This window comes from Hylaeus volcanicus, chromosome 5, assembly GCF_026283585.1.
Source record: "Hylaeus volcanicus isolate JK05 chromosome 5, UHH_iyHylVolc1.0_haploid, whole genome shotgun sequence".
Taxonomy (NCBI): domain Eukaryota; kingdom Metazoa; phylum Arthropoda; class Insecta; order Hymenoptera; family Colletidae; genus Hylaeus; species Hylaeus volcanicus.
In genome coordinates this window covers 28,183,459-28,200,998 of record NC_071980.1, presented here as the reverse complement: position 1 = coordinate 28,200,998, position 17,540 = coordinate 28,183,459, and the positions used below count along the sequence as shown (strand labels likewise).

The window sequence follows — 17,540 nt, the reverse complement described above, 5'->3', positions numbered from 1 at the left end:
ATTGAATTTGATTGGTTGGCCAATATTTCACGGCGACGGGTGAATTAAATTTAGACGGTTCGAGCGTGGATTAGGATTCTGCCCGTTGGGAACTCGAGCTCCACCTGAGTTCCTTCCTGGGATATAGGGAGCAGGCGACATCCACGGAGGCCTAAAATAAGGATTACCGGGAGGATTTTCTTCGGATCTCCTCGCGATGGATAGCAGGCTTCTGGGAAGAATAATTTATTAGCGTTTGAGGAGTATGTGCTTTATGCGTGTATACTTATTAATCATTTAATTTTTGCTTTATTAGAGATGATAGAAACGTAATTTATTTAATTTTTTTTTTTTACCGGGTTTAATTTTGTTCACGTATGTATAGAATAAACGTAACTTTTCCTACGTTATCGTGACGAGTGTGATAGATATCATCAATCACATTCTTTTTATTTTCCAAACGGTCTTGCCATGTCTGAAAAATTCCAATATTTTTTCGTAAAGCGTTGTGGTTTCAAAAATATTGAAAATTTTTGTCGTTGTTACCCAGACCGTAGCTCACACCGAATGCGAAATAACGCCATTGTTTTGCTTCGGATGAATCGAATTTAAAATGCGCGTGTTGTTCCATCGAGCCACTTGGATTCATATCTTTTTTTATCGATTTGATATTCCCAGAAGAATATTCTGCGTGTCACAGAGACATGTTAAACGAATGGTAAAAATCTGAAACGGATCGATCGTTTCGTTTTCTAGGAATAAATTCTCCAAAAACTCCTTCTCCCTTAAGGCACTCTTACGACGCTCGTTTGTCACCCAATTCGTTTACGAGCACGCACAAAGCGTCGCGAATGCGCGCCCGGGCGCAACTGCAATCGGATCGAAAGTATTCTCCTGTTCGTCCCTAGATCTCCGCTAACCTTTTCCTGTTCCATCTTCGTTGGCGCGCGACACGAAATCGAATCTGTTCCACGTTCGTTCGCTATTCCCGGCGTAATGAGATCCTCGGATTGCCAGCGTATCGTAAAGCCCCCGTTCGGCGCGGAGGAGGACTGTAAACGATGCTTCTTTCGCTGCGTATCGACGTCAGCGTGAAAAATTCAGTCGCGGAGTGGCTTCCTCGTGCAGGAAAGAGAAATGCGGGACTCGCGGCTGTGTATGTTCGAGAGAATTCGATAAATAGAAGGTCTCATATAGACGGTGCCGTTGCTCACGGACCGTGGATTATTTACGGGAAGTGCACCTAGATAGATCTCGTAGAAATCACGACGATGGAATTTCTCGTTCCGAATACAATTATATTTTTGATCTGAAATTATTCTTAAGAAGAAGCGTTTGGAATTCCATTTAGTTTGGCGACTGTACCTTCTTATTGAGACCCGACACCTAGTGAAACGATCTCTAGAAGGGAAGTTGCCCTCCATTATTCAACAACGGTGATCCTTCCGTGGGGTGGTAGAGGCGTTCACCCGCGATGGGTCGCCCGATTTTCGTATTTCGATGGACGTTCGTCGCACTTGCACGCCTCCGAAACGGTTATCCGATGGCAATTCGCGCGAGGATACGAAGAACCTATCGTTTTTCAAGATCACTTTCGTTTGCGATGTTACGAGAGTCGTGGACATCGACGCCTCATATCCCTGCGACCGACAAAGGGACGAGAGATTGAAAGATTGGCCTTTAGATATCCAGACGCGTATACCTTTCCACGAGTAGAGGTTTCAGGACGCGTTTTTCTTTATCCCTTTAGGATTTTAGTCTAGAAAAAAAGTAAAAGAAGCACTTATCTCCTACGAAATTCAACCTAACGTTATTTTGTGATTGTGTTCTTTCTACGAGTCTAATCCATACTTGTGGCAATTACAAGACTACTGTCTCTTTCTACGGAGTTACTAATTACGGATTATCTCAACTTACCAAATTACCTCATCTCTTTTAATAGTCCAAAAAGTGAGGAATAAAAAGAATTCCCAGTCCGATGAAGTTATCCCAGTTTCCTCGTTTTAAACCTTCCGACCTTATTCTTAATGAGAGTAATGAAATTCGAAGCTGACTTTAATTCAATTACACCTTCGGACTTCTTTGATGGGGCTTTGTTGAAGATAAAGGATGGTAGCTTCCGCAACAAAAAGTTAGCGAAGTGAAACTTTGTCGATCCTGAAATCCTGTGTTTGATTAAAAAATAAAATCCTAAGTATTCGTTGCCGTTTTTAAAAAGAATATATATATATATCGATAATTTATATTCCAATAGTTTCACGTGCCTTACGCAGATATTCAAATTTCCACTATAGAGACACGTGCTGCCCTCTCTGGTTCTCTCTTCCAATTACCTGCTGGATTCTCAGTAGAGAGTGCCAACATGATCAGACGCGAGTGGATCGACCCGTACTCGGTCGGACACTTACCCAACGCATCTCAGCGCTACTAAAAGCCACCCTTTCAATTTCTCCGTACAAGTTCATGGATCAGAATGATACCAAAGCGTCTGAAAACTGAAATTCCTGTTCGGTGAATATTCTCGATAAATGTGAACGTATCCCCAATTATTTCCGTCAACACGACTCGCGTCCGGCAGCGCTCTTCAGTCGCGCACGAGGGCTCCTCGAAGCTCGTCATTACGTAATTAAGGACACCAGTGAAATCCGGGTCATTCGAGCGGAAAGATTTAAAGCGCGACAACTCGAAGTCTCGTTCACGGATTCGTTTCATTTCTTTCGGCTAATGCGTTTTCATCTGGCCAAAAGCCTCCCACCCTCCAGCCTAAGCGACGTGTATTTCGCCCCTTTCGAATATCAAAGCATCTGGCTGCTTTTATTTCAACCCCTTTGTACTTCCCCCTCCCTCTTTCTTGCTCTCTCTTTGGATTCACCGTTCCGTTCTCTCGCTCTCTATAGCCAGCGTCGTTTGCGATGCACAATCGAGCGGCAATATTATCGGCGTCGGTGCACAATTCTCGTTTCTGGCGACCGACTTAGCCGCCCGTGTGTTCGCGCAGGCGTCGTCCCCCCCACCCGGTGAACCTCGGCTCGATGACGTGTCTGTAGGGTAGTTCGGGGCGAGGGGCATCCCCAGCAAATCAATACGTATATGTCCGCCAGTAACCGGCCAGTAGGGGCTCATCCTTGGCGAGAACCGTATCGGGTAACCCGGTACCAACGAAAAAAAACTTGAAGACATCTCGCTCTACTCGATCGACCTAGCCGTGTCGCCCTGGGCGATAGTTTCCTCCAGTTCTCGCCGAAGGTGGAAATAAAACCACGGCGTGCGCGTCAACGTTCGTGTCCCTCCGTGCACGCGAATCGTGGAAGGATCCCGTCGAAGGTGCGAGCTGCCAGCGGTCCTCGGGGGTAACTGACCCTGTGCAACAGCGCGAACGTTCAGCGGTGGATCGGCGGGCAGCCGCTTCAGGAGAACGGTGACCTCGCCGCGAGAAGATCGATCCAGTCGGCAGAGACTACTCCTACCGTGAGATCCACCCTTCCTTTCTCGTAACGTCGATGTCACCACGGCGATCCCTAGAAACGTGAACATCCCGAGGTGCGTCGAACGAAGGAGACCTCAGCCAAGGGTCCCGAGGCGTCGGGAACCTGCTGGCACGTCGACCGCCAACACCACCAGCGAGAGATCCCGTTTGTTCCACTGGCGAGTGATCGTTCGCGCGTACATCCGGGAATCGGACAGGTGCTGAGTAACGTCCAGGTACCACGATCGTGTTACCAGGCTCGCGCAAGGCCGTCAGGCTATTGGGACGTCTGGTGGGAGCGCGTGACTGCTCGTTCCTCACGGATTTCCCGAACAACCCCCAAAACGGCAACCCGTCGTCGTCGTGGTGCTGCCGGGGCCCCGCCGTTAGCCGCGAGAGATCGCGAGAAGGGAGCTTGGCTGAGTCGGTCGACCGATCGGCCAGAGGATCGGCCTCCTCGTGCGCGACCGGCTCCACCGCCGCCACCTACGCCGCTTACTGGCGGCCCAGTGAAATGGAGGAGAAGTCCTCGGCTCGGTTCTCCGAGTACCTGTTCGCCAAGATGGACGGGCAGGACGTCTCGGCCTCTCAGGGTCCCCGTAAGGTGACCGCCGACACCAGGAAGTTCATGCGGGAAAATCTCCTGCTCGTGGTCACACTCTCCGGCGTTCTCTTTGGCGTGATACTCGGTGAGTACTCGCGACACGACCGTTGTTACGTTTAAAAGAATTTCAAGCTAAGTTTCGTGTACCTCCTGTCTTGAGATATCCTATCTTCGATATCTATCGGTGCTTAGGGGTCGCTGCGATAGACCGTTGGGCGTAGAATTTTGACAAAGCGAGTTGATTCGTTGCTAGGTACTAATCGTCATCGCACGTGGCTCGTGAATCCCACGCATGATGCATAGATTCAACAGAAACCACACAAGTGTCGCATGCAATCGCACAAATGCTATGCACGGAAAGTTCGAGACACGGGGGTGCGCATGTATTGCGCGTATACGCCATAGATATCGCACGTACAACAAATAAACCACGCATGCCTGACATCTCATACGGATACTACGCATCCCACAGAAATACTACGCATGCCTGTTGTCCCACACGAATATCACACATCGCACGGAGGTATTACGCATGCTACACATACCGCATGGATATCAGACATTCCATAGAATATATACATACATATATAATACATACCTAGATCCCACATGAACATCACACAAACCGCGTCAAACACACACGGTACACGCACGGTACACATGCGCAAGAATTTCATCTGGGGATGCTATCGATACATTGTCGTAATATGATTCTTTTGTCTATTAATTGAAACGATGGGAATTATTGCAAACGAAAATTTTCCTTAGCTGTTCCATTATCGGGAGTGTCATTCTTAACATTTTTCTTGATTCTCCTTCTCTTGATTCTCACAGCAGACTGCATAATTTACAACGTTTCGAAAACCGTTCTATGCTCTATATAAATATCACAAAGATGGATATTACTCCTCTGTTATCTCCCGCATAAAATCTTTTATTCCAGATCTTTCTACCTACGCAAAATAATAGTTTTCAACTCGGCTATCGACTCTTTCAGCACGCGAATCCCTTTCCGCCATTTATATCTTCCACTCCATCAAATTCTCCGGTTCCTTATCGCGCGCTGCAGCTCTCGCTGTTACAATCTCTTTTTCAGATAATATCCGTTCACTCCTCATTAGTCTTTCCTCCGAGCACAGGCTGACACGTTCATCCCGAATCATCCCTCTTTATTTCAACCCGCCTTTAGTTACACGCGTACATCTGTTCGGGGATCTTCGAGCAGGCTCTCAGCGCCTATGTAGGTTGGGCTTAATAACGGCGCAGCTGAGCTTCGCGTATTACACCACTCCACATATAGGAAGAATCCACACACGGAAGAAAAATACGTCGGGTAGAAATTTCAGAAATTCCAGACGAATATGTTCAGTCATTTACCTAACGTTGGATTTTGCACAATTAGGTTGGGGTTATTGTTAACCCTCTATCACAGAGACTCTAAAATCGCGAAGATCCATACTCTCAACCTTTGATTTAACCCTATTATCAACTCAGTAATCGCGATCTTAAAACAATGCCACGGCCTATAAACCAGGGTGGATAGAAACGAAAATTCATGCCTGTAAAACTCTACCTACCACTTGATATTCGTTATCGGTGTCCACCGAACATAAACTTGAGTTATAGGTGGCGAACACGCGAGAAAGGTTCAACGAAACGTAGCTGGAGCGTATGCCTCTGTGCTATACGTACCTCGCATTCCGCGATGAACATGTCAACATTCTCTAATCGGTCGAAATGCGACTGGCAGTGGCACGAAGGGATTTCACATCCCCGAGGGGTGAACAGATCACCGATATGCCAAGTAAATGTCAATCGTGTGCGCAACGAGCATGAAAGGAGGGGTGCGTCGTCGTCTTTGGATGCCTAGGCGACACAGTTACCAGGCCATCGCGAGTTTCATCCCCTGGTTCCAAAGCTTCCTGTAAATGGGGACGTAAAAGATCGCGCGTTACGTGCTACGGGTAACGTTCGAATACTGCCAAAAGCACGCTACGCCTTCGTCCATTATCGGGGAAGCGTGCCAAGGTCGAGTTCATCCGCCACGAACCGATTTTACTTCTGCGAGACCATAGCAACGGCCTGAATCGATGGGCTATAGAACAGGCCTGTCCAACGCAAATACGCGCTCCGGCCAATGTTTGCAACAAAAAGCTTGCGGGGGCGCGACGTTATATCAAAGGGAGGAAAAAAATTGGCAAAGCTTTCGCAGAACGTTCCCCTGATCTCTGTGTCGATATCGCTCCAGGGGGGTTTGGGATTGTTGGCCCCGCTCTCTTATTTATTCTTTTTTTCATTTAGTGACCTCAAAGCATGGTTTTATAGAAATTTGCACGACAAATTTCAGGATTACCTGAGGGGATTTGAAGCAAAACAGAGGTCAACGTGGTGCATACGTGCAGAATTTGTTTAAAAATCTAAGGTCATCGGGACTCCTTTATATAGAATATCGATATCCCTTTTCATGCATCGATCGTTAGACGTTAAACAAAACGGAGACCAACGCGCATACATATAAACGTGTGTACACATCTATACACACAGAATTTTTTTAAAACTTGAGGCCATCAATGCTTCTTTATATAGAAGATCAATACCCCTTCTAACGAACTACTCCAGATGCAAAGGAAAACAGAGCCCAACATACGTACGCACACAAAGAATTTTCTAAAACACGTTATGACAACAATGGCCCGCATACACCAATTTTATTTCAGCTTCTCTCGTAACAAAGGTACACCTTGGCTCACGTACCAGAACCACCGTGTACTGATAGAAAAACCTGACGAAGTAGTTTTCCATCTGTACATTAACAATGGTTCCCAAAGCTCACCCCTTTCGTGTACAAATAGTAAGAACGAGTTTTCGAAGCATTGATTTTTTGAGCCCCTTTGACGCAAGCTCTAGACCTAGTCTAGCCCCAGCCCTTTCACTAATATGCTAATGCGCCATTGTCCGTTGCCATTGGACAGCTGTGGAGGAAAACGAATGGAAACGTTTCGCTTTTTCATCCAGAAACGCCCCCGTTGGGTCACGTGTACGAGCGTCACGCGTGTTAATAACGACTCGGTTATGTACTAGCTGCCTAGCGCTTGGGGGCTTCGTAATCGTTCGATCTATAGATCACGGTGTCGTTTCCTTTCTTCGAGCGATTAATTTCGTAAGAAACGGACCGTGACTCACGAGCCTCGATTGACAGCAGGAAGGAATTCGAGCGCGTACAGTTCCCATCGGTTACATAAAATGTTATGCTCGCGTTATCCCGTTAAAAGGTGCCAATCATCGTCGAGAGGTTTCCTTCGAAACTTTCATTTAATTAACTCGCACCCCTCGAGTCGACAGCCCGACCTTGGACGGATGAAACACATCCGCGCGACCTTCGCTTTCAGAGATGCGTTGAAAGCGACACGGAGGAGAAACGTGATCCATTACTGGGAAATCAGTAATCAGGGTTGACGATTGTTAGATAATTAGCAGTCATGGTCGTGGATATACGGTAATCATGATTAGCGATCGACGAATAAGAGGCTCTTTACGTTTTAATAAAACTAACAGTTTGCTGTATGTTCAATCAATGTCCAACTGCTTCGCCGTAGATGTTCTACAGTCAACATGATGTTAATCTACGTAATGCGGAATCGATGAAACTATGTAACGTAACAACTAGTTCTTCTACGTTTATAAATAAAGTTGGAATAACACTGTTCCATATCTATGGAGACTACATTCACTCTTTGTCTAAATTTTTCATATCTAAAATAATAATTTCACTGTTGCCACCGTCAATCAATTTTCAGGATATACAAAAATATAGAAGGTACTTTTTGATAAATTAGTTGGCAACGAAGTTGACGGAATGGTTTGAAAGTGGGGCTGAATTATCGTCGAAAATAGGGGCGTTTATCGATTAATCTGTCAGTTGTGAGTGATTATTGCGAAAGTAATCGCCAGGGACTCGCTGAAACGTCGTTTCGAACTTAAGCCTGACGGGCCGCAATCATATCGATTGATGCATGCAAATCGGTGGTAACAGAATGTTTCCTCCGCGTTTGAATTATATAGGAGTTTCGATAAAAAACCTCTCATCCACTTTGCACGTGTACATCGATCAAGCAATTTTTTCTATAACATGATGCTTCTACGGACAGAAGAGGGCTATTTATTGCTCGGTTATCCATTGAATGGCTCCGTTTTATTCGTTAGATTATAAGTGTCGTTTTCCTTTCGGAGTTTACGAGCCACCCGCTGAGTCACGAGTATTCGAGCGAATGGTTGAAAAATTGCCCCGTATGGGAAGCAGAGTTCCGCGAAACGATTCGTAAAAGAAAATTGAAAACCGTGGCGAATAAAGATAGTCGAGCTCTGCCGAGTCCATTCTCCAAATTCTAACATCCGACTTCGATCATGGCGGAAGGCTGCTAACTAACCTCACCCAACTAACCTCGTTATTTATTTCAGGGTTCGGTCTGCGACCCTTGGGCCTCGGCGATGACGCAGTTATGTTAATCAGTTATCCCGGAGAGCTCTTCATGAGGCTGTTGAAGTTAATGATCTTGCCCCTGGTGATCGCCAGCTTGATATCCGGTAAAATGCAACCCACCCTCGCCCCAAGAAGACATCCGCGCCTTCGAGATTGAATAGTAATAACGAGAAAATTTTCAGGCTCGGCGAGCTTGAACGCAAGGATGAACGGCATGATCGCCGTTCGCACGTTGGTTTACTTCATCCTTACATCGCTGCTGAACGCAGTCCTTGGCGTTCTCCTGGTGCTACTGATTCACCCTGGTAATCCTGGGATCAGAAAATCGATGACCACCGCGCACAACGGACGAGCCGTCAATATCCTGGACAGCCTTCTGGATTTGGGAAGGTACTTCCTTTTGTCTTCCACAGCTCTTCCAGGCGTTAGCTATCGATTGGGAATCCGTTATTTTTGTTCTTTTGCGTCGTCACGCATGGCAACAGCCCTACGGAATTTTCCCACGATCAAAGCGGCGTCTCCGCAGCCGCGCATCGTTGTCCGAGCAACGCTTGACTCGTTCTACCGAACTACCGCTTCGGATACATCGTGAGCATTTTCACGGTGATCTTAACCGATGAGAATGGCGCACAGATATCCTCCCTCGAGTCTGGAATTGATTTATTGGTCGCAATAAAAGGGAGGGTCTCGAGACCGTTCGTCTTGTTTGTATTTATCGAGTTGTTGTGGGCTTGCTTGAAATTAATTTTAGACACGTTCGTGCCATTAAAGACGCCCTAACGTACGAACCAAAAATGTTACAATGAGATATATTTAGAAAGCAGGGGGTTCGATCGACTAAAAGAGTATTTTAAGTTCATTTAGTCCATCGTTGCTATAGATAGACCTGTACAGTCCTGCTTTCGTTCTAATATTAGACATGAACGCATAGTGTCAGTTTCGAGCTAAATTGTGACGATCGGAATTAGGTTTAACCTTTACCTATAGACTTACGTTTTATTAGAAGGAGGGGTATACCACAAGGACGTGCTACGCTCGAAGAATGGATCCTTCGAATAGTACAGCTATGAACACTCTGGCACGAAATGTTGTAATTTGCTAAAATATTGACTTGCACACCTATAGTCTCATCACGTGAACACCTTCCTAGGGTTAACTTTGCATCGAGTTGTCTTTTTAGACCGGATGAATTATCGAGGGACGTCGGTCCGTCTCGAAAAGGATTAAGGTCGTCGTTGGTTGACGATCGGTGAACTTTTCTAAAGCCGTCGCGATTGAGGATGATACCCATCCGCGGATGAAAATAGAAGTACATGCACATGCATATATCGATCGTGCGTGGTTTATTCGAGCAACCTGAAGAGTTCCGTTCAAAACGTACGCTTCTGGGTGCATATCGCCGACTAACACAATTACACGTTGTATCGGGAATTAACCGCGAAAGCCGATAAAGGCTGGCTATATCGACCAACCATTTATAAAAAAAGATACGCGTCCTATCTGACTGGAGCATTCTTTCACGTTGCAGGAACATGTTCCCGGATAATATTTTCCAAGCAGCGTTCCAGCAGGTAAGCGATCCTTCGACTTTTGAACAACGATGCATAGTATAAAGCGCGGTCCCTTGCCACATGTCGATCGTTTCTTGTAGGCACACACGGTGTACGTGCCGAAAACCCAGCCGTTTCGAAACCTCAGCGACTCTGTGTCCACGGAGGTAATCGGCGAAGTGGAGCTGACGAGAGTGACCCAGTACAGGAGCGGAACGAACACCCTGGGCATAGTCTTCTTCTGTCTGGTCTTTGGGACGTTCTTAGGTACCCTAGGCGAAAAGGGCCAGATCGTCATCGACTTCTTCAAGGCTGTCTTCGAGGTCATCATGCGCATGGTGTCGACCGTGATGTGGTAAGCAACGTTATTTAGCGAGTTCCTACATCGGATTCTAAGGAACGCTATCGACGTTCAAATAAATGGATAGTAAGACATGGTCGCGTGGATTTTCAGGATGACACCTGTGGGCATCACCTCAGTGATCGCCGGGAAAATACTCGGCGTGACCGATCTGGCGTTGGTGATGTCGCAGCTCGCCTGGTTCATCGTCACGATCGTGATCGGTGTCTTTTTCTATCAGCTGGTGATCATGCAGCTGATTTACCTGGCCTTCGTGAGAAAGAACCCTTTTAAATTCTACGCCGGCCTCGCCCAGGGTACCCTCACCGCCTTCGCCATGGCATCAACGTGAGTCGTCGATCTTCGAACTCAGCCCGACCTTCAGAGTACCCATATATCGCCTGCCTCACATGGCCTCGGTCGTCATCGTCATCTACCTTCTCCAGACCATTCCCGTCATTCCTGTTCATCCAGAATCTCTCATGTCGTCCTCTACCGATCCTTCGCTTCCTTTCCGTTCCTTCCGCCTTGTTTTTTCTCCCCTCCTTCACCCTTCCTTAACAAAAAAAAAAAAAAAAATAAAAAAAAATAAAAATAAAAGAAAACGTTCCGAGAAACGCGTTCAAGACACGAAAGCCAGGTCGGGGGCGTACGACTATCGAATCGATTGACAAAGAGACAAATATGTTTCAGCCAGCCGAGAGGAGGCTTATGCGAGGCCGTGGTCCCGTTACTCCGTTCCGAATACTGCTATCGATTTCAGGCAGCGTTTCACAACGTCGGTGACCGTTCCTATTTTTTCGTTACCATCGAAGACGTTGTCGAACGCTGACGAAAATCGTTCCTACATCCCGTCCACAGACACGTTCCCATCTTCGGGCCCATTACGTTTCTTTAATGTTCTCGCGTTTCTCATGGGGAGATCTCGTCATGATCAATGAGAAAGAGAGAGAGGTATGCAGTTCCGGGTGGCACTTAGGATGCGGATACTCCCGGTTGTCGGTGATTGTCCACGAACTTTCGGTGGTATGGAACGTCCGATCGTCGTTCGGACATTTGACCGCCAAGGAGACCGAAATTTCGAGGCGTGTAGAGCATGGGCGTCGCAGTCCAGGACTAAGTGACGGGACACTTGAAACGGTTGTTTCGTTAAATACTGGATCGTCGAGGGATGAATTTCCGTGTTCAAATTTTCTAAAATATTCAAGTGTCCCGCCATGTTGTCTCGCGCTGCGACATTGAAAAAGCAAGACGAGAGTGTAAAGGAATGACGAGGACACGTAAAGAGTACAAAAGTGCACGGAAACGGGCGTCTTTGTCCGTGTCTGTTGAGCCGGAAATCAGCTGACTCCGTGTCACCTGGACTGATTCTCGGCGCGGAGGCGTTCGATGGGCCCACGTTATCCGAATCTTCCGTCTTTTCGTCGCGAGGGACGAGGAAGAAGATACCGCCCGAGGGAGGCCTCCGCGCCAACCATGTTATTACATAAGCATTTCACCAACAATTATACAAAGGGAAACTGAAAAAAATATTGGTTGCTCGCGTCGAGCCCGCTCTTCCAGGTTTGACGGCGACGTCCATCACTGGCCAGAACTGCTGAACTACGATACGCTTTCTTTCTATGATTATTCATTGCCCGCGGATCACGCGCAGCAACGATCATTTTTTCAGTTTATCCGTGATCGTTTCACCAAACGTCCACTTTCCTATCCTGGCGAGAACCGTCTGCCTCGAGCAGGGCTTTCTAGGCACTTCTAACGGATTTAAAAAAAAACTCCTTTTAGTACAAAGACAAATTGTATCGCATTTCGTCCTGGATTTGCTAGTTCAAGTCTTGTCTTAGACACGATACTATCGACACTGAACGATCGATGGAGTCAAGATGCACGAGTTGACCTAGCAGATCCTCGACGAAAGAGGAATACACCCAATTTCACGATTGAATAATCATGGGGGCACTAAAATTACTTTGTTAAAATTACTATCCTTTCTGTGTAAGTTTGAGTCTCAACCATGCTCGACTGGAACGTTCCCGTTCCTTGTCGTCCCGGTTCAGGTTCACTATCCCCGTTCCTTCCGATGCATCGTGGGACAGAGAAGCATTCGTACCACGAGTAACGTTTGCGATGATTGCTATTCCTCGTGCACAACGTGCACGCCTCGAACCCTTTTCCGTCCCATCGTCGCGGTGCTCGAGATCAGTTCTAACACGTCCTGCAACGCCAATGTCTAATTCAACTTGTTTTCTATGTGGATTAACTTTTTCCAGAAAAGAGAGTACACAACTATGCGTACACTGTGCCTGAGAGAAACACAGCTCTCAGTGTATCATGAACAGAGACTGTATGAATATCAATGATGATGTATTAGAGCACGCGCTGCACGCGGCCTTTTGCAGGTGGTTCAGTGAGGTCGAGGGTGGCCTTGGTAAGTAATCGATGGCCGCAACATGAAGGTACAATACGATTGTCTGTTGCAGAGTTAGGTGGACCGTGGGACGCTACGTGACGATCACCCTTGTGCCTGCCGGCGACCCGATTAACCCCTGGTTGATTTTCAGCTCGTCTATGACGGTCATTCTGGTTCAATTAGTTTCCCGAAAACCTTTTACCGTCGTTACGGCACTCCTATCGGTGATCACATGCCCTATCGATCGACCTTAGCGCGACGTCCTTTGTTCACAAGTTTGATTGATTCGTGTCCTTGCATTGTCATTCAGAGATTGTAGAACGACGATCAGTTTCATGTGTCGAGAATTCTTTGCTAGACTATACCTTGCCGCCAGAATGACCCATGGTCCTGTGGACACCTGCCGTAGCGGATATGACCTAACTATTGATGTAGAAACGCGGTATGCCAGATATTTCCTAACGCAGCTTTGTACAGGGCTGCCGCGCTACCGGTCACGTTCCGCCTGATGACGGACAAGCTCAGGGTCGATCCACGTGTCACCAGATTCGTTCTACCGATCGGTTGCAACATTAACATGGACGGGACGGCACTGTTCGTAGCCGTCGCCAGTATATTCATCGCGCAGATGCACGGCATCGCCTTGGGCTTCGGCGAGATTATCACTGTTATGTAAGCAACTTACCCTAGACTAATTCGAGCCTTTCCTCTCTTAATTTCAATCTTCGGTCGTTCCAATCGCGCGCTGATCTAACGAGAAACTATTCTCTTTTAAGCTTAACATCAACCGCGGCATCTGTGTCATCGGCTTCAGTTCCGAGCGCCGCCCTCGTGCTTCTCCTGGTTGTGTTAAGCGCCATCGACGCTCCCGTTTACAACGTCTCGCTGTTATTCACCATCGACTGGTTCGTGTAAGTATCGCGGCATTTTCTTCGCGGAACATTAAGATGTTCGAAGATTTCATGTTCGTACTTCAATGCAGGGACCGTATAAGAACCACCAACAACATGTTGGGCGACTGCTACGCCGCCGCGGTGGTCGAGCAGCTGTCGAAGAAGGAACTGATGGCGCTGGATGCGGCAGCCTATCAGGTACTATCAGTCCTATACGATTTATTTAACTTCGCTATAAAAATAAAAAAGCGAGACTGAGTATACTAACGATAACGATATTCTTTGCAGTCGGAGACCGTTCTGCCAACGACGATCGCGAACGGATGCATCTCTGCGAACAGAGTACCTGATCCTGACACCATCGTAGTCGAGATGCAGGACGATACGAGGATAGCCGGCATCGCCAAGTAAACAAGCTTGTTGGTAGGGCTAGGCTATCACTTTGTACGATCACGAACGATCGCGTGCATTCATCCTGGTTTCCGCTGACGTCTTTTATTCCGCTTCGCTACCTGGTCGACGAAGGCTGATTAACTTGCATATTGCAAACGGCTCCTGCTCGATTTCGTTGACATTTATAAACGATTCATGGCCAGGCCGCCGTTGTCGCACGTAAGCTTTTCGTTTCCTCGCTTTAGGCGCGTCATTTCACCAATCCATGCCCCGGCTCGACGCGTTACGGCCGGAAAGATCGACGATCCGCGTCGATAAGTATCGATCATCGCCGCTGGGACGTTCAGGAGCGCCCACCACTTTCGTGGCAAACGTAATCGTCGTTTTTCCATCTAGCTCGTAACTGTTAATCGTTCGAGCGCCACGGTCCAGCGAGCGGGGCTCTGCGTACCACGTCTTCGTGTCTCTGGAATCGTGCGATTACCTTTGCAACGAATCGACGTTTCTGAATGAATCGACCGAGTTGCGAAAATTGGTTTGGATCTGTACGATCGAGGCTCTCTAGCTTAAGGGGGAACACCACCTGCAAGTTTTCTTTACAAATTTATTAACAAATATTTCAAGAAATCCTTTAGTAGAGTCATAGTTTCCTTCGTTCAGTTTCTAATAACTTCCTTGTTTTAATCAACGCTAGTTACGAGGACCAGGTAAACTCATCCCTTTGTCAAACTGGAAAATCCCAATAGCACGGTATCGGAACGTTTATATTTTTTGAATAGATTTTCGTTCCAAAGGTGGGGTCCCCCTTAACGTGAAATCGTGGTAACGTATCATTCTGCGAACATCCACCCCTCAGCACTGCGCCACTCACGACAAACTCCGTCGTTCATCGCATCATCGAGCTCCCATCCGCTTGTTAAAGTGTCGCTTCGAAGCACCGTCGACACCGGAGGCGTCCCTTCAACCGTCTTGTTTCGTTTCAGCATCAGCGTGTTGCAGATGCCCAGAAGCGTGACGGAAGAGACAGTCTGACCAGTGGTTCAACCTGTGTTTAGCTCTAGTTATCGCCGATCGTATTGTTGTTAACGAACTCGCAATCCTTTCACCTTTAGAGAGTTGAAAGCGACTGCGTACTAAACGAGCATCAAAAACAAGGGTACATCGGGCACGTCAGTGCCGTCTTTTACTTTATCGTCTTTTCTACTACTCCGTGAAACGAACACGCGCGCGCGCGATTCGTTCACGCAGGAGACGTGAGTTTTCTCTGTTGTTATTTCCACGGCAGAAATCGGCCACACGAGGAAGCGTGGCTATGGGAAAAAAATATATCAAACGCAAAGTCAATATACCGAGGGGGTGCGCTGCAATAGACGAGACACAGCAATAACGCGAACCGTTTATCGAGAGCACATCTCGCGGTGGCTTCCGCGAGGCGAAGATCGAACCGGTTCTCGGATTGCACTCCCGAGTTTATTTAACGATCGTTTCTCGCGATCGATCGCGCAACAGCGTCGAGTGTGGTGCCTTATTTTATCCACGGCACTTAAAATGGCCGCTGCGGACGTAGTTGACGAAAGAGAAGTTTCTGTTAATTTCTACCGAACCCGCGATCAAGCGTTTGGGCTCATCGGCTGAACACTGAACACGGTATCGCTTTTGGCGATCGATCGTCGTACTGCCACAAAGAGTTTTCCACCGATACGTAATACATATTCGACTGTCAGCTAACGTTCCCGATCGTCGGACAACGAAAGTGAAAAACGGTGACACTCGGCGACGCTGGATCCAGGCTCGATTAGTTTTGGGCCTACGGATCGATCGTCGATCAGCTGACGTAACGGGTGGGCCAGAGACTTTGTTCAATATTATGTTCCGCGTTTAGGGACGTCGTAGACTTAGGTTGGTCGCGATACGAGTTCGATCGATCGCGATGCTAGTCGCTGACGAGTCGGAGCGAAACAAAACTTAGAGGCGTCGGTTAGCGTTCGACGCGTCCAAGCGTCGTTGAACATTATACCAGAAACGTAGAGAAAACTGTTCGGGAAACGAATTGTAGGTTTCCCATTAGCTCTTAATTGTCATACTGAACTATAACTATCGGACCATTGACGAACATTGGATACTCGGTGCACAGATATTTCCAGCGGCGTTCGTTCGACGAAGATTTGTAGAACTGAATGTCTTCGAGTACCGAACACTCCCCCGTATGGGGAGCCGCGTTTACGATTCTGCCACTGTGCACTTTTGCGATTAACGTTCCCTCCCTCCCTCCCCATCCCCGCCCCTTCTTAGAGTAATTCAAGTCTCGTGACACGGTACTGCGTTTCATAGCGTAGATCCCGAAATCCAAGTCCACGACAACTAAAAAAAAAAAATATATATATATATAAAAAAAGAAAAATAAGAATGAAACAAAACGAAAGAGAAGATCATCTAGCGCTCTTTGATGGGCAGCCTCAAGACTGGACATGCCATTTGAATATGTCGTTTATAATAAATACTACGTATAACGTTCTAGGAAAATTACGGAGACGAATTCACTGATTCTAGGCACTAGGTACGTAGGTCGATACGTGTTCTATCGTAGAGACTGTTAAAATGTACAAATTAACTGGATAAATAGTGCTTCGTAGTGGCGTTGTTTGAACCCCTCCCAGATTCAAGAACCGTGAAATGTTTTTTTCTTTTTCGAAGCTCGAGTGTCGGTTTAAGTTACGATTACTCCCTGCCTCGCGTTCTTCTTTCGGTTCGAGTTGTTGCGTTGCGACCATGTACACGTACACGTTGAAAGTTTTTGCCGTGCTACCACACCTTTGCCGTGCGATGATACCGACTTTACGTTACCTTCGAACAGTGAATGCGGAGAGAGAGAAAGAGAGGGAGAGAGAGAGAGAGAGAGTGCTTTGTTTATAGCCTAGAGGAGAGCAGAGGAGAATAGAGAAAGAATTTAACGAAATACTTCAAAAAGACTATGTGTGAATATAATTATAAGGCTCAACGTGTTGTATAACAAGATGCAGGTTTATACGAGATCTTGTGTCTTCTCTTACCCACGAACGTTCTTCATCCTTCTGTTTCAAGTAAATCCTTCTATCTTTAACGAAACACAAAGGTAGGTGCAAAGAACGAGCGACAGTATTTTCCTAAAAAATTCATTTATTTAAGATCCACCCGTCGCGTGGATCCTTGGCTCACGGGAGAGTCTTTGTACAAAGAGTTTGTTGTTTGTTTTATACAAAATGTGACATACCTATCATCTAGCGTTTATGTATACCTGGCAGGCGGTTCGATTTCTTCGTTACATCGAGATTTCGTTCGGGCAGACGAACGCAAAGTATAAAAATTAGATGAGAAAGAGAGACTGGGGATAGAGATAGATGGGTGAAGGGGTTAAATGGCGCGTCCAGAGTCACCACGAATTCCAG

At 46.9% G+C, this 17,540-nt stretch overlaps 1 protein-coding gene across 2 annotated transcripts; it reads left to right on the top strand.

The window, feature by feature from the left end:
* The first annotated feature begins 2,866 nt into the window (after nucleotides 1–2,866).
* On the top strand, nucleotides 2,867–17,145 carry LOC128876165 (excitatory amino acid transporter). 2 transcript variants are annotated; one of them, XM_054122303.1, is made up of 11 exons: nucleotides 2,867–4,134; nucleotides 8,508–8,633; nucleotides 8,712–8,919; nucleotides 10,058–10,100; nucleotides 10,181–10,434; nucleotides 10,534–10,767; nucleotides 13,307–13,501; nucleotides 13,606–13,740; nucleotides 13,812–13,920; nucleotides 14,011–14,145; nucleotides 15,099–17,145. In XM_054122303.1, the coding sequence occupies exons 1-10, from the start codon at nucleotides 3,960–3,962 to the stop codon at nucleotides 14,131–14,133; spliced, it is 1,602 nt and encodes a 533-aa protein (XP_053978278.1). In that variant the 5' UTR covers nucleotides 2,867–3,959; the 3' UTR covers nucleotides 14,134–14,145; nucleotides 15,099–17,145. The 2 variants fall into 2 exon arrangements, with proteins under 2 accessions (XP_053978278.1, XP_053978277.1); XM_054122302.1 differs by having other exon boundaries at nucleotides 2,869–4,134; nucleotides 14,011–14,129.
* Nucleotides 17,146–17,540: the final 395 nt, after the last annotated feature.

What these genes read in the sequence shown, in the direction of transcription:
- LOC128876165 (XM_054122302.1), top strand. Translation starts at nt 3,960, where the DNA reads ATGGAGGAGAAGTCCTCGGCTCGGTTCTCCGAGTACCTGTTCGCCAAG. An exon ending in TCTCTTTGGCGTGATACTCG is followed by an intron (nt 4,135 to 8,507) that starts GTGAGTACTCGC and finishes TATTTATTTCAG; the next exon opens with GGTTCGGTCTGCGACCCTTG. An exon ending in ATGGTGTCGACCGTGATGTG is followed by an intron (nt 10,435 to 10,533) that starts GTAAGCAACGTT and finishes GTGGATTTTCAG; the next exon opens with GATGACACCTGTGGGCATCA.